Consider the following 22,961-nt stretch of genomic DNA (forward strand, 5'->3'; position numbering starts at 1 on the left):
GACCCCCTGAACTAATGTGAGAGGGTCGCCATTGCTTGTCTTGGGTTGGCATGGCGCTGATTTTTTGCCTCCTAGAAATAATTTTATAAACACTCCTCAACACACACTTGTCTCTTGCACACTTTGAACTCCTGATAAGCTGCGAGAATCTCTCAGACAGGGATCGCGGCGTAGTGGAATAATGGACGAGACTGTATTGTGACAGCGCCACCAAATGTAAGCTCCTTTTAAGACTAGACTTGACCTGCACTGGGACATGTTTGGGTACATTCAAGAGCCTGTACGTGCGCACTGCTTGCTAACAGAGTGGAACAGAGAACTGCCCCACCGGCTTGTGTGAGTTGGCAAGTGACATAGAGGGTAAATAAGTGAGTATAAGCGCCTCATTTGCATATATAGGCTAAAAAAAAATATTCCCGTGTGTCCTCTGAGCCACCGCCATAATCTCAAACGTATATCTCGACCAGGAATGATCTATGTTAGGGGTTTTTTTCGGTTGTGGTGTAGATGAAACGGGAAAGAGTGTTAGAAGCGAGAATTTAACAGACGGGTGGGTTTACAGGCCATTCTCTGGAGGCAGGGATGCGTGCTGTGTTGTCGTGGGAGACGAAACTACTTTTTTTTCAGTGTTATTTCGATTTCATTGGGTCATGAACAGTGTTGTGTTGAAACTTCAATGTTTGTTTTCCTTCTTTTTCCTTGTATTGAAGGAAAAGTTGACAGATCTCTTATGTTAATTGTGACTGGGATTACCTTTTTTTCTCTGGTGCTGGAAGATATGCGGCACATTCTTTCTCTCACACTTTTATCGTTTGCGATCGAGAGACGACTTGCCGCGTGTTGCCCTCACAGCGTCCCCATGTTACCCGGCTAATCAATATTGCAACGTGTGTATTTCAGGTATTAATTTCTGTCGACCCTGGGCACAGTATAACCATTCTCATTCTATATTTATGAAGAAAAAAGTTAACTTCGTATCGTGTCGGACATGAAGACAATCAAAACCGATGGTGGAGATTTTCAGAGAGTCATTACATAGTTGTTCTCTTTCTTAGATAACTTGTATTCTGGACAAAGGTTGTGCATCTGTGTATTCAGTTCTTCATTTATTTGTCAGTCTGATACAATGAGCGGGGTATTGCTTACTAACACATGCTCACTTCAGAGTATCATGTACCGAGTGTCTGTCATGTGCCATTTACTTGTCAGTGATATAATGTGTAAAGCAGGTGGAGTCTTGCATACACCCCTAGACAACAACAGTAGACGGGGAGCGGATACACCTCGGACACGGCTGGCTGCCTCCAGCTGCCACACGCCTCCAGAATGCCCAGCCTAGCGTTAAAGTCACATCTTCGTGCTGTCCACATTTTTCGTCCAGTTTTTTTGGTCTGCGCCAGGGAAGGTGATCTCGATTGTTGTGTGTTAAATTTATGCCATTATGTAGTGTATAGGAGAGCTTGTATGACGATAACAAGAGACAGGTGGGAGGCAGAACAGGAGGTAAAGGAGAAGGGAGAGCCAACCTTCTTGTAGGTCACTTGTGTACACGTCTCAAAACGTTAGATTAAAAAGATCCCCAATTTGAACCCGTATTCACTATCTTACAACAACATCAATAACAAAACAACACTAAATAACGTTATACCGTATCAAATATAATATCTGAGAACCACCAATGAATTGTTTCGCTTTTATAGGAGTTTTACAGAAATGAACTGAGGGCGATACTAGCGGAACGCGAGGTGTGTGATCCAAATACTACGAACATAACCCACCAGTTTTATTACTCGCCTTTTAAACCTTATCAATTTTATACATAACAATATAATTATTTCCTCAACACAGACGCTTAAAGACAGAGGTTCAAACAGACTCGATATTCAATCTAAAGTTCACAAAGTAGGGGTTAAAGGAGAAGATTGTGGTGGGGTTCTGAGGGCACTAGATTCCAGAGTGTGTTTTCCCAGTGTGGACGCCGTCATGAACCAGTCAGCCAAGCCAGTCAGCCGGTATACAGGATGCAACACCAGCACTACATACTTGTTGCTGCTGAAGTGGATCTTGCTTAAGGCGGAGGGTGGGGTGGGTGGGTGGGTGGCCTGCATACCCTACCTTACCACACCTTAGAAAAAAAGGAGGAATTCATAAAGTCCAGGAACTCATTGACTGTAAGAACTGGACTGACAGACTGTAAGAACTGGACTGACAGACTGTAAGAACTGGACTGATAGACTAAGAATCGACAGACTGTAGACTGTATAAGAATCAATAGCCTGGAAGAACTGACAAACTGTAATATCTGACAGACTGTAACTGAACTGATAGTGTAAGAATCGATAGACTGTGTTCGTACATAATACAAATTGAAAATATAAACAGTAAAAACATCTAGATAACAGCTGTCATAAAACACACATACACACACACACAATACACACATACACACAAAATACACACACACACACACACACACAATAATATCATTACACTACCATAAACTGCGTTAGGTACCATACATAGTACCATGATTGTTATTGTACCTTTCTGTACCTATTACCTTCATATTTACGTACCATATTGCATCAAATACCTTATTTTTGTACCATTTCTGTACCATAATGCTTTAAAAGGCGTATTTTAATCGTAGTTGGGTTTTTTTTTTTTGAGAATCGACCGGGAAAGTTAGCGTTAGGTTAGGTTAATTTTAGTTATGGTTAATAAACTGTATATCGTACTTGAATTAATTAAGAAGATGAGGTTAGATTAGGTTAATAAACTGTATATCGTGCTTGAATTAGTTTATTAAGCACTCCTCAACCTTGAAATTCCCATCTTTGAACTGTTTAGTCATCGAAAAACAATGACCATATTTTTATTGATTCTGTGTTAAAAAACCTGGCTATTATATTTACATGATCCTGTATTAGGCATCTCGTTACCTGGGGTGTGTCCTTTGGTTGCCGAATAGGAAAGCATTACCCAGCAGTTTTCACAGGATCAAAGGCAAGCAAAAAATTAGTGGGCAGAGGTGATGTTTAAGGCTGGGCACCAGAATCTTTGTGTGGTAGCCTTGAGACTCGCTTATAAGGAGCATTATGTAGAGATAGATAGATACATACATACATAAACATACATATATACGTAACAAGGTGGACTGTATTAGTTTTGTTTATAATTTAAGTCTATAAAAGTGTTGGAGTTTGTTTGTGTGTGTATGTGATAACGGGACATTACAAGTCAGAACATTAACCAACATAACACTGGTCTATGAAGAACACCAGAACATAAACCAACACAACAGTTATTAAGTTAAGTTGGTTAGATTATCATATTTTGCCGTCGGGGGATGACTGTCGTAGACCATCCTGGGAGGAGACACGAGGCCGGCTACCACCACCACCACTAGGCGTTACATACCACCGCTACTACCATTATGCTGGAACTACTACCACCAAGTTTTATTACTACAACCACTATAAATACACTCCACTACTACTATTACAATTACCACACCACTAATAGTATCACCCTATTACCACTACTATCACGAATCATCACTCCACCATTACCACCATAAATTCCGGACACAAACCCGGTACTTCCACTCGTTATGCTCTTTTGTCTCAAGTGATCATCCAGAGGGATTTATCTCGCCTATAGAGGATCCACTACGGCTTATGGTGTTTAAAAATCCGGATGCGCTTTTATTTTGTTGTTGTGACACTTATAGAATTGTTATTGATGCTCTTATTTTCTTCATTTCGTTCCTATGAGAGGCTTATTGTTTTAGAGGATCCGCTGAAGTTTATGGGATTTAATGGTGTTAGATGTCGCAGATGTGAGGGTCTTTATAGTGTTGCACCTGGCTAGTATAGGTTCACATTCCTTTTACAGTGAGGGGTGTATGAGGTGGAGTTCACAGGGTATTCAGCGACCCCTCCAGATTCTCTTTTTGTTTTATAAGTGGGCCATTAGTTAGTAGTGTTGGTGTTTTCAGACGTGACCTTGTTTATTATTATTATTACTACTACTCTATTATTATTATTATTATAGTTGAGATATTTTTAGTTAAAGATATGAGATATTTTCGTAGATCACGTTACTAACAAGAGAGTGAGAGAGAGAGAGGGGGTAGGGGGTGGGGGGATCTGGGGAAAGTAAGTGACAATGATCTGGAAAACAACTTTATTTCAATATTGAATCGACTTAAAATAGAACTTTATATCAGCGTCGATTTTACATTGAAATGGCGTCTAGTGGCCACAGCTGCGTGCATTTCCACCCAACGAAAAGGTCACTGGAGGTCAACTGAAACAACCGACAAGACAACCACACACAAAAAATTAATATAAGGAGGTACACGTCGGTGACCAACCCACAAAACACTGGCGGGGAATGACGCCTGGTTTATGGTCCGTGACGTCACATTGTTTACATCATGACGTCACCACCCACCTAACCTGCTCGTCTTGCCTCACTCTACCTAACCTAACCTAACCTAACCTAACCTTGTCTTTTGTGTATAGTGTGTATGTGTATACAGACAATTGAGAGTAGTGTCGTCCATATTGCTTCCTCAGTGCACTGTATCCGCACCGCCCCTAACGAGTTATTTGGTCCTACAAGACTTACAAGCTCTGTATTTATTTTTTGTTTGTTTGTTGATGTAAAATGAACACCGTAAATCATTAATATTGGTCTGTAGTTGGTCTTACCTGTCTCCTGAAGATTAGACCCTCCGGAGAGAGAGAGAGAGAGAGAGAGAGTGACATTTATCTCACTAATTATAGGAGATAATGATGTTAGAAACAGGTATAAACACCTCAGTATGACTCATTATCTCTCTCTCTCTCACCTGCCTCACTCATTCTTGTCTTCCTGTCATAAAAACTTCCATTGTCATACAGAACTGTCAGCGCCATATAGAACTGTCATTGTCATATGCTGTAGAACTGTCAGCGTCATATAGAACTGTCAGCGTCATATAGAACTGTCAGCGTCATATCTCGTAGAACAGCGTCATATAGAACTGTCATCGTCATATAGAACTGTCAGCGTCATATAGAACTGTCATCGTCATACAGAACTGTCAGCGCCATATAGAACTGTCATTGTCATATGCTGTAGAACTGTCAGCGTCATATTATAACCTGTCAACTGCCTGAAAGCAAGAGAGAAACTGACAGCCGTTTCAAGACCTTGGCTGTTGAAGTGCAGTGATAATATTTTAACAGCAAACGGCTACACTTAACAGTCTATGTTGGGTCTATGTTGGGTCTATGGTAGGTTATGTTAGGTTAGGTGAGATTATATCAGGCTAGGTTAGCTTATATTAGGTTATGTTAGGCAAGGTCACATTAGGTTAGGATAAACTAGTTGATATTTAGTTAGAATAGGTTAGGTTAACGTTAGGGTGGTTAAACATAAGATTAATTAAGCCTGGGGGGGTGGTGGGGGGCAATCTTCAAGTTTTCCGAAAAAAACATCCAAGTGAATCCATCTTCCTGGGCCGTGAGAGTCGGTTCTCACTGAAAATGACGAGACACCGCACCCTGTCAGCATTGTCTTCAAGGGGACTCGTGACCCAGGCAGTGTAGAGTCATCGAACGTGGGATTTTCTAAGATTCTTAAGTAACCTGGTAATGTCCCCTTCTCCTTTACTGAGGCATAGGTTTAACTGTCTCACTTAAATTACGTTACGAAGATTCTTACGTTAATTTATCCCCTTGAGACGTAAAATATTCTTACTTTAAATTATTCTTTCAACTGAATCTGTAAGAACACATTATAACTGTCACACTTATACTAAGATACACAGACATATTCTCTCAGAAACTCGTACAGCGTTTAAGAATCAATGTCAACAGGTTATTGACATTGTGTTTCTCCGGTTCCGTTTTCTTCAGAGTCAGTCTACTGGAATGAAGGAAAAAAATACGGACTTCCGCTTTCTGCTATTCTCATTGGCTGGTTGGTGTCGCGATAACCAGATCGTGTACTTGACGTAGTTTGGCCAGTGTTAAGCAAACAACCACGAATAAACTCGCTAATTAATTTACTTAAGATAAACGTAAACTAATTTAATTATAACCAAATTAATCCTAACCTAATCAAAGCTAACCTAACCAAAGCTAATTTAATCTAACCATCCTAACCCCCTCATTTATCAGTAAGGTTTAATCATCAGGTGAAATAAGCTGGGAAAGACTATATAGGTTAAATATTAGCTGTGAATGGTGCTAAGTGAACGTATCTGGTATATGCAAGTCACACTGTAATATATATCTTCCATGATTAGAAAGGAAAAAAAAACATTCTAACTGTGGGAAAATAGACATAATGATAAAATTACAACCATTAAAAACGAAATGTCATCACAGAAAATAAGAATTGAATTATAGAAAACGCTTCATCACAGAAAATACGGAATAATTGAGTCATAGCAAATACATCCTCATCATAGAAAATGGGTATATAATTGAGTCACAGAAAACGGTGCAATGACATAGAAGATGGGGGTATAATTATAGATGTGAGAGAGCACGTACAGTAGTTGAAGTCGGCTAAATAAGTTTCCGGTTGTTGAAATAATAATAATATACGTTATTTAGCGGAAGGTGATCAACCAACAGGCCGTTCACCTTCCAGTATTTTTGTTTCTCGAATGTGGTAAAAAAAATGGAAAGAAAAATGAAGAGATATGAAAAAAAAGAGAAAATTGAATTAATGTTTTTTGTGTGTGTGACGGACCAGAGAAATGTTAGTCTAAAAGCGTGTGTGTGTGTGTGTACGTGTGTGACAGGCAGAAAGACACACCCACACACACACACACACACACACACACACCTTCTTGCTCAACCTGTGACGAAAATATAATTGACTAGGAAAACATTAATACTGTAATGATGATAATGATGTCAAGAAGAATAGGAGGAAGAAGGAGAATAATAATGAAAACTTTAATACCTGATGAGACGAATAAAAGGGAGGAAAGGGCATGGATGGATAGATGGATGAAAAAGGGAGAGGAAAGGAGTAAGGCCAGGAAGAAGGGAAGGATAGGGATGGAGAGAGGAAGGATGGGAGGGGGGGGAGGTTAGGGTAGAGATGGAAGGAAGAAGCCGGAGAGGAAGGTCCGTACATATGCTGCCTACCTGTAAAGTGAGTATACAGGCGAGTGTCAGGTGTCCTGCTCTCTCTCTCTCTCTCTCTCTCTCTCTCTCTCTTTTCTGTTCATTTACTTGTTTGCGTGTCTTTTGTTTCTTGTTCCGCCATTTTAATCTACAAAGGGGACAGAGAGAGGATAGAGACAAAGAGAGAGAGATAGAAGGGATAGACACAGGGGGAGAGGTAGATATAGTAGAAGATTAGGAGGGGATGTAATAGAGAGAGGGGGAAGGGAGGGAGGGAGAGAGAGAGAGAGGGGGGAGGGAGGGGGGGCTCAAACTGCGACTCAGCAACGTGTGTGGAGGTCAGTGTCCCTCACCTTCCTCCCCTCGCTCCTCCTACTCCTACTTCTGCTTTTCTCCGGGGCATCCAACCCCTCCCCCCTCACTATGGTCACCTCTCTCTCTCTCTCTCTCTCTAAACCACCAGAATTCCAAACACAGCTACGACTACAACCACAATTTCCGAGTGGCCACTACCTTACTACTACTACTACTACTACTACTACTACTACATACTACCACCATTACATAAACGCATAACCACAATTACCATCACTTTGTGCTTTATATGCACACAACCACAACTACCACCACACACCCACCAATCCACACACAACCACAACTACCACCACTACACAAACAACCACACGCTATTGACATTACCCCAGTTACCACCACCACCACTACGCATCGCCTTATATACTTACTACTACAACCACCACTACATACTACGTCACACACACACACACACCATTACCATAACCACCATGACGCATCGCTTAACATATTGCTACTTCTACCGTCGTTACATAATAGGCTACTTAATAAACACAACCACCAACCACTACACATCTTAACACACTAACCAGAATTTAAATATAGATATATATTAAAAAGAATTGTTTGTAGAAGGAAAAAACTATGAACAAATTGATAAACTATACATTAAATGGTGTCACTGAGATGGTCGCGTGTGTTGGATGTGAAAACTCTATTGTTGACATCATTCCTGCATATTTCGTGGGAGTTTGACGTGACTGTGGGAATTTTAATGACACGCACCACATCTTTATGTTACTATTTCCAAGATGAACTTTAGAGCTCCCTTTTTTTTAAGATGCTACAGGTTCATTTTATTATTTCTCACCACCAACTGAAAGTGTGGAGTATTAGTCATTATTTATTGAATCTTCATATAGAAACATTATCATCATTTAATACAGCTTCATATAAGGGTATTATCCATAAATTATTACACCTTTATAATATCATAGTCCTTTATAAAGTCAATGTGACAGTTCGTAAAATCTGTTCTTTTTCTCTTCCACAGCGGAGATGACGTCACAACCCGAACTACTGACGCAGATATCGGAGGTAAGTACAGTACAGGACCTACTAACGTACAGTACAGGACCTACTAACGTACAGTACAGGACCTACTAACGTACAGTACATAAAACAAACACAAACACACACACACACACACACACATGATCAAGAGGAAGGCGAGAGAATAACAATCCGTGACTCATTATCTGTTGGTAGAAGTTAATGATTGTTAAGTTTCCCCTCCATATTGTCAACAGATAACATGAATTGCCGTTTTCTTTGGATGTATTTACATAGTTTTCTTTTTTAATAGTTAGTCCTTATCAAGATCTATCATACTTTACTCATTGGGCATTATTTACTGGCCTTATCTATCGTCTTGCAGCTTGATTATGTCTTTATCAGTTTATCAGCGACTTGTATTGTAGAGTGGAGTTGACAGTGTGCTTCAGTGAGTGATCTTGTGTCTTCACGCCTTTCATAGTCTGTTTGCTGGATAGTTATCAACCCAACCTAACCTGACCTGTCCTGACCTGACCTTTCTATTATTTTCCTAAACCTAACCTAACACTACCTTACCCAATATAACCTAACCTAACCCAACCTTACCTATTATACCCTAAAACTAACCAACCTCTTCCCCAAAACCTAACCTAACCTATCTCGTCACCTAACCTCACTGGATATCAAGACTGGTCCTAATGTGACATCGTATCCAACTTTATTATTATGAAGGAAAAATTTAGTCCAATATTAAACTGTCAAACGGGAAATTGACCTCAACACGTTGCAGTAACACATTCTTCGTAAAAGGTATTAATTCTTTGATTGTAACTACCTCGTGACCTTCAATGACCTGTCGATACGAGTTTATTTAGTAGCCAGCAGCAGTTGCAGAGGCAGCCATAAGTCCCACAAAGCCAAGTCAGTAGTTCCAATGCATTTAGAATATCCCTTTGTATTTCCCCTCCTCTCTCTCTCTCTCTCTCTCTCTCTCTCTCTGTATAGATTTGTCCTTCTCTGTAATTAATCCCCCCTATAATTAATTGGCCACTGATGCTGACCCCTACTATAATTATTGACCCCTACTATAATTATTGACCCCTGCTGTAATTATTGACCCCCTGCTGTAATTGACCTTATTATAATTGCCACCCATCATAATTGATTCACTTTGGTTACCACGACTAGCCACCATTTACCACAACTAATCAACATTTACCACAGCTGACTCCCACCACCCCACACCATTCACCACAATTCACCATCTTACACCATTTACCACAACAAACTACCACTACACACCATTCACCACAACTAACCACCATTACACACCATTCACCACCACACACAACTCACCAACATTAACCACACCACCTCCTCGTGTATACAGCTGCAGGAGGCGGTGGTGGGGATGAAGGGGACGTTGACGGAGGCGGTGACGAGGCTGAGCACTGTGGTAGACGACCCCAGCTTGTCTCGGGAGGTGCAGGACGCCCGCCAGAGATGTGACGACAACACAGCCGAGGTCCTTAAGTTGGTGCTCTCACTCAAGGCTGATATCACCTCGCTTCAGTAGGTACCCTGGTTGTTGACAGGTGTTAGGGGGCGTTGGAAGGTGTTAGGGGGTGTTGGAAGGTGTTAGGAGGTGTTGGAGGGTGTTAGGGGGCGTTGGAAGGTGTTAGGAGGTGTTGGAGGGTGTTAGGGGGTGTTGGAAGGTGTTAGGAGATGTTGGAGGGTGTTGGAAGGTGTTAAGAGGTGTTGGAAGGTGTTAGGAGGTGTTGGAGGGTGTTAGGGGGTGTTGGAAGGTGTTAGGGGGTGTTGGAAGGTGTTAGGAGGTGTTGGAAGGTGTTAGGGGGTGTTGGAAGGTGTTAGGGGGTGTTGGAAGGTGTTAGGAGGTGTTGGAAGGTGTTAGGGGGTGTTGGAAGGTGTTAGAGGGGTGTTGTTGGCAGGTGTTCGAGTGATGTTAGCAGGTGTTAGGTGCTCAGGTGGTGTTAGCAGGTGTTACGAAGCATGATAATAGTGCTAGGATGAAGTGTCAAGTTAGGAAGAGGTGCGTACAATACTCGACCTTGAGGTAATATCAACAAAATGTGATACTAAAACAGGTGATTTTTAACAAGTTAGGTTAGGTTATATCGGGCTAGGTTAGGTTAGGATAGGTAAGATTAGTTTAGGTTAACTTAGGTTAGATAGATCACTTTAGGTTAGGTTAGATGTTTGTGAACTGTAGGAAAACCACTTGGTGTATAATCCGAGTATTGGGGACAGAATGTAATAGACAAAATACCTGGTTCTAAACATTGATAGAATTAAGACATAATTTGACCATTTTTTCAGTATGGTGTGTCAAGTATTTTACCAAGGTGATGTGGGGGCCATTTGATGAGTGTGTGGGGGCCATTTGATGTGTGTGTGGGGGCCATTTGATGAGTGTGTGGGGGCCATTTGATGAGTGTGTGGGGGTCCATTTGATGAGTGTGTGGGAGTCCATTTAACAACAGTGTGGGAATCCATTTGATAAGTGTGAGGGGCCCATGTGACAAGTCTGAGGGACCATTTAAAGACAGTGTGGGAGGCCTATTAAAACCCTTACTCATGTCTCTGGTGTACACACAGGAAGGAGGTGTCGTCGGTGAGTGAGCGCCAAGAGACTATACAGACCTCCATCAAACAGCTGTTGGACGAACGAAGATTACTGGTGTCCGACCTTTCCCAGGCTGGCGTCATCTCCATCCACACCAGGTACAGATTTACCTCTATTTGTGCTTCCCTTGTCAAATTTAACATTCACATTTGCTCACCCAACTACAGAGTCCATTACCCTAACCTAACAAAGCCTAGAACCTAACCTAACCTCACCTACCTTACTGTAGCAGACTCTAATTAAACTATTCATTATTTACCTACAAAAACTACACATCCTGTATTATCAACACATCACTAGTGTATAATGTCTGTAGTGTGTAGTCAGCCACTCACCCACACACATATAACATAATCAGTAATAGTGGTAATCTGCTGCAGCCTCTTTGTACTTGTCCTGAAGATAACGTGATAGAAATTGTAAACACTCAATCCTAAGTTGTTGGGCCCCAGCTTATTATACCCCATGATTGAGCACCCCTAACTCGACTTGATGGGGTTCAATTAGGACAACATTAGGCAGTTTAATCTTAAGCTGAATTAAGCTGGGGTGGCTAATCTGCAGGATAGGTTAAGTTAAGTTAGTGTTAAGGTGGTTAATTTTAAGCTGAAACAAGTTGGGGCGGCCAATCTTCAAGTGATCGGATTTAGTCGTCAATATTGTTCTTGTTAACACTTCATCTATTATTCTGGCTAAATATACTGTTCCAATTTCAATATATAAATAAATTGGTAGAGTGTTATTTAACTTACGTCAGGCCGGTGTGAGAATCGTCTTTTCTCGGTCAGTGAGGGAGTGAGTCATCGAGGATCAGTGTGGTGGGTCGACCTGTTGATGTCCTTCAACAAAACACAACTAAAATAGGAAGGAAATTAAGACGCAGACAAAGGTGTAAGATGAGACAGGAAGCAGATGTTGTGGTAGTCCTCCTGCTGACCACAGACACCACACACACACACACACACACACGAGACACCTGCTGGCCTGGTGGTGGTGGTGGTGGTGGGGGTAGTAGTGGTGGTGATAGTAGTAGTAGTAGTAGTGGTGGTAGTGATGGTGGTGGTAGTGATGGTGGTAGTAGTAGTGGTGATTCACCAGCAAGAAGCCATCAGGATAAAAATACAGTACTGTATACCAATAAAGGCAGTCAATGGGACAAGATTAAGAGTACGTACTAAATTATGGATATTTTATAGGCAATTAATCCTTTGTTATGTTAATGGTCGAATCACTCCTCTTGTACACAGAAGGATATTAAATTATTTATATGTCTGGCAGTGAGATGAAGGGGTGCGGTGGGTGTGTGGATATTGCTCTCACTTCCTGACCTTTTAGTTATCTGTTCAAGTCCTGTGGCCAGCTATTGGGTGACGTGCCCCGGGTGACCAGCTGCAGAATGGGTCCATGATCTTACAGCTGGAAAGTGAGAGGCAGTAGTGTTGTCCTGGTCATGTTGTCTCCGTGGTTTTTAATATACTCTTCAAGGGACCGCAGGCCAATGGAACCCACTTTTACCGTCAGCAAGATGCATCAACTGGTATAAGCGAGCAAATTGTGTGTTTATAAAACTACATAATTTCTTGTAACATACAGTAAACAGTAAATTCTTTGTAGATAGAATTTGTAATACTTTCTGAACATACGTAATCATGAGGTCCTCCTTACATTATCAACAAAGCCATAGCTGGTTGTTGATGTACAGTACAGGACACCAATCTCCAATACCTGTACTCTTGGACATGCTAATTAAGGATCTGTTATCGGCAATTTGATATCTGTATAATTACTTGTCCAAATGACATCTTAAATATTTTAATTACGTTTCTAAAGCTGGTTACTCGCCGCCTATGGTTTTTCTGATTCAATGAGTTAAATAATGAAACTGTGACTCATGTGTTAACCAGTTACAAAAGAATGAAAAAATAAATAACATTTAGAGAAGTTATATTGAAGGGGTCATGTTTGTTAACTGTATTGGCCTCTGATTTTTGGTGTTTCTTGATGTGATCCAGTACAGTATTCATTATATTAACGGTATATATGAGGTATAATTTACTCATGCATATATTATTGACCTTATCATACTGTACCCATGTACTGTTGACCTCATCATGCCCTGAGCTGAACAACATTTCCTGCCCTAAGTTATAATAATCACCTCTCCATTGTCATAGGTCAAAGTTGGAAGGTCGCAGCAATTCCACAACAGAGGGCGTGGCCACAGCACCTGGTCGCTCAGGCTCGGGCAGCCACAGCAACGATTCTGGTGTGGCATTACTGCTGGAGCGCGCCCACCAGGCCTTCACCACAGACCACACACCCTCACCCACACCCACCAATCAGAGAGCCTCAGACCAGGTGAGTGCACTTTACACCCTCACCCACACCCACCAATCACAGAGCCTCAGACCAGGTGAGTGCACTTTACACCCTCACCCACACCCACCAATCACAGGACCTCATACCAAGTGAGATGCATTCCTCTCAACCACTCCAAGGAAACACACTAACATGTACCTCATCTACTACGTTTAAACTGAGTTCTGGTGTTCTTGATGTAATTTCTATTGTTTAAAGAGGAAGAAAACGAGTACCAATAAATATATTGACACTGTAAAGGTTCATCTGTTGGACTACTTATATACATGTGTCTGAAGCATTCCACACTGTTACCACACATATTTATTTCTACATATTGAGAAGTGTGATAGTGATTAGGTATGAAGACTTGTTTATTTCAGTCTTTTGATACATTTTACTAAGAATTTCTAGTGTGAATATCAGTGTCGAGTTGTGTGATTACTGTATTTATTTAAGTGGGTATCATTCTTATGTCTCTCTTTTTTTTTATTTTGAACCTTAAGTAAAGTTTATGTGTGAAGTTGTAAATATTTTAAAGTCTTGTATTACTGACATGACTGATATATTTACATGTTGTTGTGGTTGCAGGACTCCCTCCCCGAGCAGCCGTCACTCCTTGTGCCTCCATCTGTGTACGACTATGTGGCCGGCCTAAGGTCCCATGCCCACCCAGTCTCCTCCTCCCATGCTGTCCCGCCTCACACTGACTCTGCACACAATAGACAGAGTAAGAAGGGCTATTTAATGGCAGTTCAAATGTTTCTATGATATACATATGTCTAGGTAGTGTATACTGTACATGTTTATCTACTACATCAACTATAGAACATTGTTGCCTCAAGGTGTTAAGGGGAACATGCTGCTGGTGCCCTAAACTTTTATATATAGTATTGATAAAAGTTTTCTCTATAGAGGTAATATTACTTAAGCTCAGATGGAATACTGTGGCAGGTATTTTTTATTATATAGATATCTTTCTACTGCATAGCTCTATCAGTTATGTCTACTTGGTGTACCTAGAAGTAGAGTAAGGGCCATCCCTCAAGGGTCCACTGTTAGTGTAGGAGGGAACTGGAGTGCCTGGAGAAAACGTGCCATGTTCAATGGTGTCTTACTGGACAACAGCCTTTTCACATCTGACCTGAGATCATACTTGGGATGCAGCGGTGAGAGGCAAGCATTATGCTGGGTTTGGAGAACAGTTTCTATTGGTCAGCTGCAATAAAATCCCCCCAGAATGTTACTCTACTTCATACTGTATCTGTATATTGTATTTGTTTATATTTACCAATATCTCTCCCAAGGATATCTTCCTGCTGTATAAGAGAAGAGTACAGTATATTTACAACCTCTTTCATATCATTATAATACAGTATAGTATTGAATTTCAAATATAATTTGTTATCTATAACATTTGCTCCTGTTTCCCTACGTAACCTAACTAAGACTGATGTGGTGTTTATTTCCCGAACTTCTCCAACATATTTTTAAGAACCTTTCCTGGTGTTGTCAGGTGTGAGCGCTACTGTAGGTGGGGACAGTGAAGACCTGGGTCTGGTGTATGACTCGGATTCATCACTCACCATTGCTGCCAACAAAACCATCAGCCTCAGCACCTCCCTCAGTCAACAGTGTGGTATTGAACTACGCACAGCCCATAACGCACCTCCTGCTCACGACCACCACCACTCACACAACCACCATCACAACCGATTAGTCACTCACGACCGCTCACACACCCGGTCAGACTCTGATGGTTCTGATCAGTCCCGAGATGCTAAACACCGCCACAGACGCCGCTCTCATGACCACGGTGAGCCGATGTTTACACAAAAGGCTTCTGCTTCTCATTACCACTACACTCCCTAGTTATTGGCAGGTTCTGGTGAACTAAGCCTCGTGGCACAATACTGTACAGTACTTCCTTTCATCATCAGCTTTCATTAACCCTTTCAATCCAATTCCCGCACTTTAGCTTTTTATTCTGGCTACTGCTGGATGATTTTATTCACCTCAGGGAAACCTTCCACGACCAAAAGGTCTAGTAAAACTGTGTGAATCAATTTGTAGAACTTCATGAATTTTTTGGTTTGGAATACGTACTTATAATAGGGTCAGCTGCTGAACCGCAACTATATTTAATAGTTTGTTTGGCAATATTATGACAAGAGATTTTCAGAAATGTGTTTACTGTACAGTACTGGTTTGTTCCGTATATAGTTTTGGTATTTGTACTTGTTAGCATATGTATACAAGTACTGTATCACAATGTAAATATTCTTTGCCATATATTTATACAGCAAGAGAGAGCACTGACCCATACACAATGGTGGTGACTCGTGGCCGTAGCCTCCTGACTGACCCCCGTGACCCACGAGAGGCCCAGCGGTACCGCGTGGCTCGGGAGTTGCTGGACACAGAGAAGAAATACTGCAAGACACTGTGGACTATCCAGGACACCTTTGCTGACCCACTCAAGAAGGCAGGGATACTGTCTCACAAAGATATAACGTTAGTATGATTCTTGGGGACACCTGAAGGTTCATGCCTCCTCCCCCCAGCTTATTTTGCCTGAAGATTCACCACCCTAATGGTAACTTAACCTAACATAACCCCCCAAATAGCATTAGTGTAATTAACCTTAAGGTGAAATAAGCTGGCTGAGGGAGAAGAATCTTCAGGTAATCCAATTCATGTTACAGTTGCCAGTTACAGTCGATGTTATGAAGATCCCCAAGAGGCATTAACTTAGTCTTAGCAAGTTAGATATAATACCATGTACCATATAGAGGGAGAACCAGAAGACCTCCAGGATAAAATCAAGTTGTTCATTATACTCAGGTTTGAGATTCATCAGAGAAACAGACTTCTTATGTTCCCCCTCCCCCAGCACCCTGTTCCCTGAGGAGGTTTACCAGCTGTACGACAAGCACTGCCTACTCCAGCATCAGTTGAGGGAGCGTCTTGCCTCCTGGAAGTGGCAGCCATTGGTGGGCGATATAGTCTCTCGATTCACCGATCCTCGACACACAGACGTCCTCCGTCTCTACACCGCCTACGTCAATGACTTCCCGGAGGTGCTCAAAACGTTCCACAAACTGTGTCGTACATCTCAGCCCTTCACTAAGTTTATCAAGGTTAGTGACTGAATGAGTTTGTACAAGAGAGGTTTAAGGATTTCTACAGGCAGTTATGTGCTACTTCTCATACATTAGATTAGGATGATGGTATGTGAAGCTCCTCTACACCATGATGTTTACCCATTACTGCGTTTCTTTATTATACAGTAATATAGTTTACCCCAGTGTACACGTATTACTTTGCTCCCTGTTCTTCACCCCCTCCTGCACTGTAGTCATCACTCTCACCCACTGGCCAATGTATTTCTTAATTACATCTACATAGCCCATAAATTTTCTAAGTCTAATATTGTATCTCCAGTTTGTTTCCTTAGCCTCTGCTGTGAGGTTCTCTGCTAACTTTTCATTTATATTCACAAACAACATTTTAATTGGTTATCATTATATTTTTATTTTTTTTATGTTCTCTCCAATCAATTGCAGTATTTTGATACAATTCTTTGCTTATTTCACAATTCTTAAGTTAAAAGTCATCAATTGTAACTGTAAAGATATACGTAATAGCTTGATCTTTATGAACAAAACAATTAGTTACTTTGATTGTATTTATTGAGTTTTGCCTCTCACTAAGAACCAGATAATGACAACACTGTACTGTACTGGTGATACTGTACAGTGTAAAGTGGTCAGCCATTGTGCTCTTCCTCCAGCTAGTTTCTCACAGCTGACAGTTAACAGCATCTTAAATGAAAGTTTACATTTTATCCAAGTGAAAATCATCAAAAATATTATCACAAAATTTCAGGGATGCTTAGAGCAGCCAGCGTGTGGAGGGCTAGACCTCGGGGCATTCCTATTGACCCCTGTCCAGCGTGTACCTCGATACATCCTCCTGATGAAGCAGCTGTTGAAGTACACAGACTCCCAACACCCGGACTACCAGCACTTACACTCGTGTCTCGACCGTCTGAGGGACTTCCTGGCACGGCTTAATGACTCCATGGAGCATTCCTTCCAGCTAGTTCATGCCCAACTCTCCCCTCATGGACCCATGCCCGGCTCTTCACACCACCACCCTCCCCCTCCACCACCTCCTTCAGCCCATCACAGGTCCAGTAATACTTCTGCATATCTTTCCAAAAGGCAAGAAAATTTGACTATTTTTGCCTTTCTTAAATGTTTTTATCACCATTCAGTTTAGGTTAGGGTCTTTCTTGTAAATATAAAAGTCATTCAGATATATTCACTGGTTAACTGATGACTTATGTAGTATGATATTCATAATATAATTTATTTTTACTCTACTGTATATAAAAAAAATTACAGTGAACCCTAGGTCGTCCAGACAAATTGGGGGGAAGGAGGGAGGAACTACTGACTAGACGACCCCAGAGTGAAACTCTGTACAGATCAAAGACCCAAATCCAATAACCTTGAGACTTAGATGTTGCTTTTGATTCTAATTACAATCTCATCCTGTATCTGTCCAACACTAGTGGTGGTGGGAGGGATAGACGTGAATAAATAGCCTTTTTAATCATTTTCGCCACTGATAAGCCATTTGGTATGTTCGATTCTGTTTACTCAGGAACTACATACAGTTTATACTATGAACGTACCTTACTTATGTCAAATACTTAACAATGAATTAAGAATAAAAATGTTATTGTACTACCAGGCAAGAGAGAGAGAGAGAGAGAGAGAGAGAGAGAGAGAGAGAGAAGAGATCAGAGCTAAATTGCTTACATAACCTGTACAAACTAATTATGGAAGAAAAAAATCTTTAGCAAAAGAGGACACCATCAACAGCTCATCCTGTACCCGTGGTGGTCAACTGTAGTCTGTTCATTATGGAAATGTCAAATAGCCCTACCCTCTGTCTCTCGTCTTGGCTTGTGATTGGCCAGTTAGAAAACAAATAATGAAGTGCTGTATATTGACTAAAATTTCCTTCCACAGAGGATAGTGTCACATTATCTAATCACAAAACCACACCTCATGTTGCTGGGCGAGGCCAAGTGTGACATTTCCATAACTAACAGACTATACTGTAGAGGTGAATATGTTTCTTCTTTTTTTCACTAAACACATATTCTATTCAGAATCATAAAAACTAAGAAGAGAAAGGAAAAGTAAGCAGAAGAGTAAGGAGGAGTGAGGAGAAGAGTAAGTAGGAGTGAGAAGAAGAGAAAGAAGAGTAAAAAGAAGAGTAAGGAGGAGTAAGAGTGAGAAGAAATATTAACAATTACAAGAAGAAGAAGGAGAAAGAGTAAGAGGAAGAAAGAATAAGAGAATAAGATTAAGAATCAGTAAAGAAGAAAGAGAATCATTTTAAACAATATTTGGCTTAAAAGTTATAAAAAACGGAATAGGTTTGTGGACACTTGCTCAGAGCTCCTCACTGGTGGCAGATAAACAACAACTGATGCCATGGAGTCGCCAGGCCAGCTGGCAGGTTCAGACGACCGAGGGTATACTGTATTTGTTCTATGTAAAATCTAATGGGAATGTTTTCAACAATTCTGATTAACTTGTTCCCCAACAGGCCCGGACGCTCACCACGAAGATCATGTTCCTCCATAGGCAGCCCACCCGTCAGCCCCAGTAGCCCCACATATAGCCCTGATAGAACAAGTCTTGGGTGCAGCCCAGAGAGACAACACCATTCACCAAGCTGCTCTCAGTCTATAGGAAGTCCACAACGATCACACAGTAGTGCCACACAGCCATCTTGTCGTCCAAGGTCTGTATTCTTAGATACCAGGTCTTCGTCTCTCCCTCGGGGGTCGGCCAGCTCCAGCAGTGGATCAAGGGAAAGTGCCCCTTCACCGAGCAATGAGTTCCCGCGCATAAGGTCTCGCAGTGAGAGTGTTGCCTCACGACGGCCACTTCCATCCCACACCCACCACCTGGCACAGACTCTAGTCACCCAAGATGGACCTCGACCACTAGTTCCAGCTCATTCTGTGGTGGATGTGACAGTCCACAGCAGCCCCAGCCATGAGTCAGGGCATTGGGAGGACCTAGCAGCAAGTGAACCCTCTCTGAATGACCCTCGTCCAACTCACAACATTTCCAGTGATACCAGCAGGCCATTAACTACTCATGCACTCACCTCTGCTCACAGTGTACACAATGTGGATGGACAGCAGAAGTTGTCAACGCCCACCTGGACAGAATCCTCCCATCCAGATGACCCTCGTGGAAAGAAAAAGTCATCCATCCGCACCTCCCTCAAGAACATGTTCACCTTCAAGAAGAGGTATGTTCATCACCCCCACTCTGCGTGCACTACCCCACTTATGATTGCACCGCACGTCCACAACTCCTTCAATACCCTTCTACACGGACACACACCCTCTTACTCACCATGTGTGGACCAAACCACATCTAGAGGCACATTTGGCAATATGAGACAAAGATCTGTCAGCCATATTGATAATGAAAATCTTGGGAATATGGAGTATGCTGTCAAAGGTTCACTGTGTGTGTTGCATGAGAGCTCTGTCTAATTCCTTGCTTCTGTCTATTTCACCAACACTTAAAGCATTACTAAGCACTTACTGGTGTTCTCAATCACTGTAATCTGTGTCACCTAAATTATATTGTTTCATTTTTCTCTCTGGTCAACGTAATTATGGATTTACTGACATGTTTCTGTCATATAAGAATTTTTCTTGTGTATAATACAGGGCTTTTAAAATTGGCTGGTACAGTACAGTGCCCTGTACTTCTTATCCATTTAAACTTGTCACTGGTAGTAGCTGAAATGTGAGATCTTCAGCATGTTTCCTTATGCTACAGAATTTATGTTAGTACTACAATCATTTGGAAGCCACAGACACCTAGCCAGTCTTGAGAAATACCTCCAGAGTTATACCAAGCACTGTACAGTACTTCCTCAGATGAGGTATTTTGAAAGCCCTTGTTGTGTTTTACAATAATGTTTGTAGACTTTATTTAGTGTTACTTCTTTCAATATACTGTACAATGTAACTCACGTTGTGTACCTTCTGTCCTTGTGCATAGCAGCAAGCTGGAAGCCTCGCCACAGGTATTTCTATAATAGATCCCATAGATTCACTTAGATCATAGTAGAATATTCTCTTTAGCTAATAATTACTGACACTGTCTTTTGCATTCTCTTATAAACTAGTCCAGTATTTTTTAGCTGAGGAAGTCAACACAACTTGCTATTCAGACATAAATCATTAATGAAATATATACTTTATACATTGATGTTAGCAAAGGTACCGGTATGTTTATTTCATTAATGTCAACACTTACTTTCATAGAACAGGGCATGTTAAGAATGACATCTTTTTGACGGGAGTCATGTGGAATTATTTTTCTTATGAATTATGGAAGTTATGCAATCATGGCCAGGGCATGTGAGTCAACTGGGGTGCCTGGGGGGGGTGTATTGTACTGTACTGTACTGTACTGTCTTCTGAAATATGAAGTACAAAGTTTATCATTCACCTTAGCTGGGTCATTCCTGTTCTTTTTATCTTTACTCAGTTATAAGCTTCCTCCCTTAAACAGTCCCCAGTGTCATCCCTTTCACTGTTTCTTGCAACATTGGACTTGCCACTTGAGCACCCACCCATTCCTGCACTTACATAAGAACTATTGAGTCCATAAAACTTTTAGTATTACGAGTTCATGACACAGGAAAACCCCATGCTTTAGGTTCACAGAGTTCCCGTGTATGTGTGTGTGTGTGGATAATAAAAACCAACCATACAAGTTTTAGTTCCTGTGGTGTGTGTGAGGGTGTGTGTGTGTGTGTGTGGCCCTCATGTGGTAAAGTTTGTGGATGCTTCTCCTTCCCTTGGCTCTTTCATAAACTCTTTTATACTTTTAAAACACTTTTATATATTTTTTAAATGCATTAGTTACAGATAACCAGAATAATATTGTCATGTATTTTTTGTAATTCATGTTTCATATTGTTTATTATATAGTGCATTAATATATCCATGACTTTTAGTTACATATATATTCACATTTATATTTATAAACCCAATAACCATTATTTTTCCTTTGAATGGTAATTTTTTTTTTTTAATAAGGGAAGAAAAAGGCTATTTTTTAGCACTAATGTTGTGTTGTTAAGGTGAGGTGTTAATCCTGCTAATGACTCTCACACTGAAGCTCTTATGTTGGGAATAATAGAATCATACAATACAGTATTTCCTCAACCTAACCAACCCATCTGAATTTTTTTAAAGACTGATTGATATAATGATATTTCAAACTACGTAGATATCATAGTGTATCAAAAATTTCAGTTTCATAACATTAAAATATGATTCTATTATTATCTGTGTATGGGGCTCAAGGTTTGGGGTGTGGGGTCTGTTGTGAGTGTTAGACGTGACTGAGGTACAGGGTAAGGCTTTAGCACCAGAGATCATGTTGGTAAGTGTCCAGTAACAATGTCTAACTAACCCATAGTCCTCTCTCTCTCTGGTATGGTGAGGGAAAGTTAGCACCTTATCCTTCATAAATATATAACAGTATTATTATTATTATTATTATTATTATTATAAACTAACTAAATAATAATCACATACTCTATGTGATGAACAGTGTCAACCAGGTGTACTGTGTGTGTAAGTAGAGAAATATTAATACCTACCTAGTGATGGGTGAACTTAATCTGGGCTTGTCCTCTACATCACACTAAACAAACATAATGAGAACACACTAGCAATGGATTAACATTCAGTACTCTATATGTATAAGCTTCATATTAGTGTGGCAGTGCTTAGTGAGTTAAAGAAATTTGAAAAATTAAAAACTATATTTAAATAGCTGCTTTAGAGAGTAATAGTTCCTGCTTTATATAATACATATACCCTTTAAAGGGTTATATGCCCATACTGTACTAGTGAATGGATAGTATAGTACTCACCGAGTTTATGTTTAGCTTGCTATAATTACCGCAGTTACTATTATTATTATTATTTATATTATTAGAGGAGAGGTGGTTTATTTGTAACAGTTAATGACCCATCTAATGTGAAACTTTTGATAATGCAATTTTGTTGACCTAACAACGGTATAAACCAGGTAATATTGTTCCTGTACAATATTAATATAATTTTATATTAATTGAGACAAATCTCAGAATAAATTTTGAAAGTAGCTTCTGAAGATAGGGAATATGATCTTGTCTGTGTTTATATAAACCTCCAGACTTGAGGGTTTGTTGCCACTTACTCATATTTAAGGCAAAGAGTCCAGGCTTGTGGAGAACAAGAGAATTAGGAGAGACTTTTCTCAGTCCAATTGCACAAGACTTTCAAGTTTTGCTTCCCGAGTGTCTGCACCTTTAGTTGTCCAGTACAGTAGCAGGTCCTGAAG

General features: G+C 40.7%; 1 protein-coding gene across 9 annotated transcripts in view; it reads left to right on the forward strand.

Moving 5' to 3' along the window:
• Positions 1 to 22,961, forward strand: part of LOC121876741 — a 56,398-nt gene that overhangs the window by 25,097 nt on the left and 8,340 nt on the right. For 5 of the 9 annotated variants that reach the window (XM_042382103.1, XM_042382104.1, XM_042382109.1 and 2 more), the window contains exons 3-12: positions 8,503 to 8,546; positions 9,895 to 10,076; positions 11,121 to 11,246; positions 13,323 to 13,506; positions 14,098 to 14,236; positions 15,023 to 15,322; positions 15,810 to 16,020; positions 16,400 to 16,646; positions 17,395 to 17,732; positions 19,135 to 22,742. In XM_042382103.1, coding sequence (XP_042238037.1) covers positions 8,503 to 8,546; positions 9,895 to 10,076; positions 11,121 to 11,246; positions 13,323 to 13,506; positions 14,098 to 14,236; positions 15,023 to 15,322; positions 15,810 to 16,020; positions 16,400 to 16,646; positions 17,395 to 17,732; positions 19,135 to 20,101 — 2,738 coding nt within the window. In that variant the 3' untranslated portion in view covers positions 20,102 to 22,742. Of the gene's footprint in view, positions 1 to 8,502; positions 8,547 to 8,946; positions 9,315 to 9,894; positions 10,077 to 11,120; positions 11,247 to 13,322; positions 13,507 to 14,097; positions 14,237 to 15,022; positions 15,323 to 15,809; positions 16,021 to 16,399; positions 16,647 to 17,394; positions 17,733 to 19,134; positions 22,743 to 22,961 lie in introns of those variants that run through there. The other 4 variants (XM_042382105.1, XM_042382107.1, XM_042382106.1 and 1 more) reach the window with 3 other exon arrangements.

The sequence above is a fragment of the Homarus americanus genome, unplaced genomic scaffold (genome assembly GCF_018991925.1).
Source record: "Homarus americanus isolate GMGI-L3 unplaced genomic scaffold, GMGI_Hamer_2.0 scaffold50281, whole genome shotgun sequence".
Classification (NCBI taxonomy): domain Eukaryota; kingdom Metazoa; phylum Arthropoda; class Malacostraca; order Decapoda; family Nephropidae; genus Homarus; species Homarus americanus.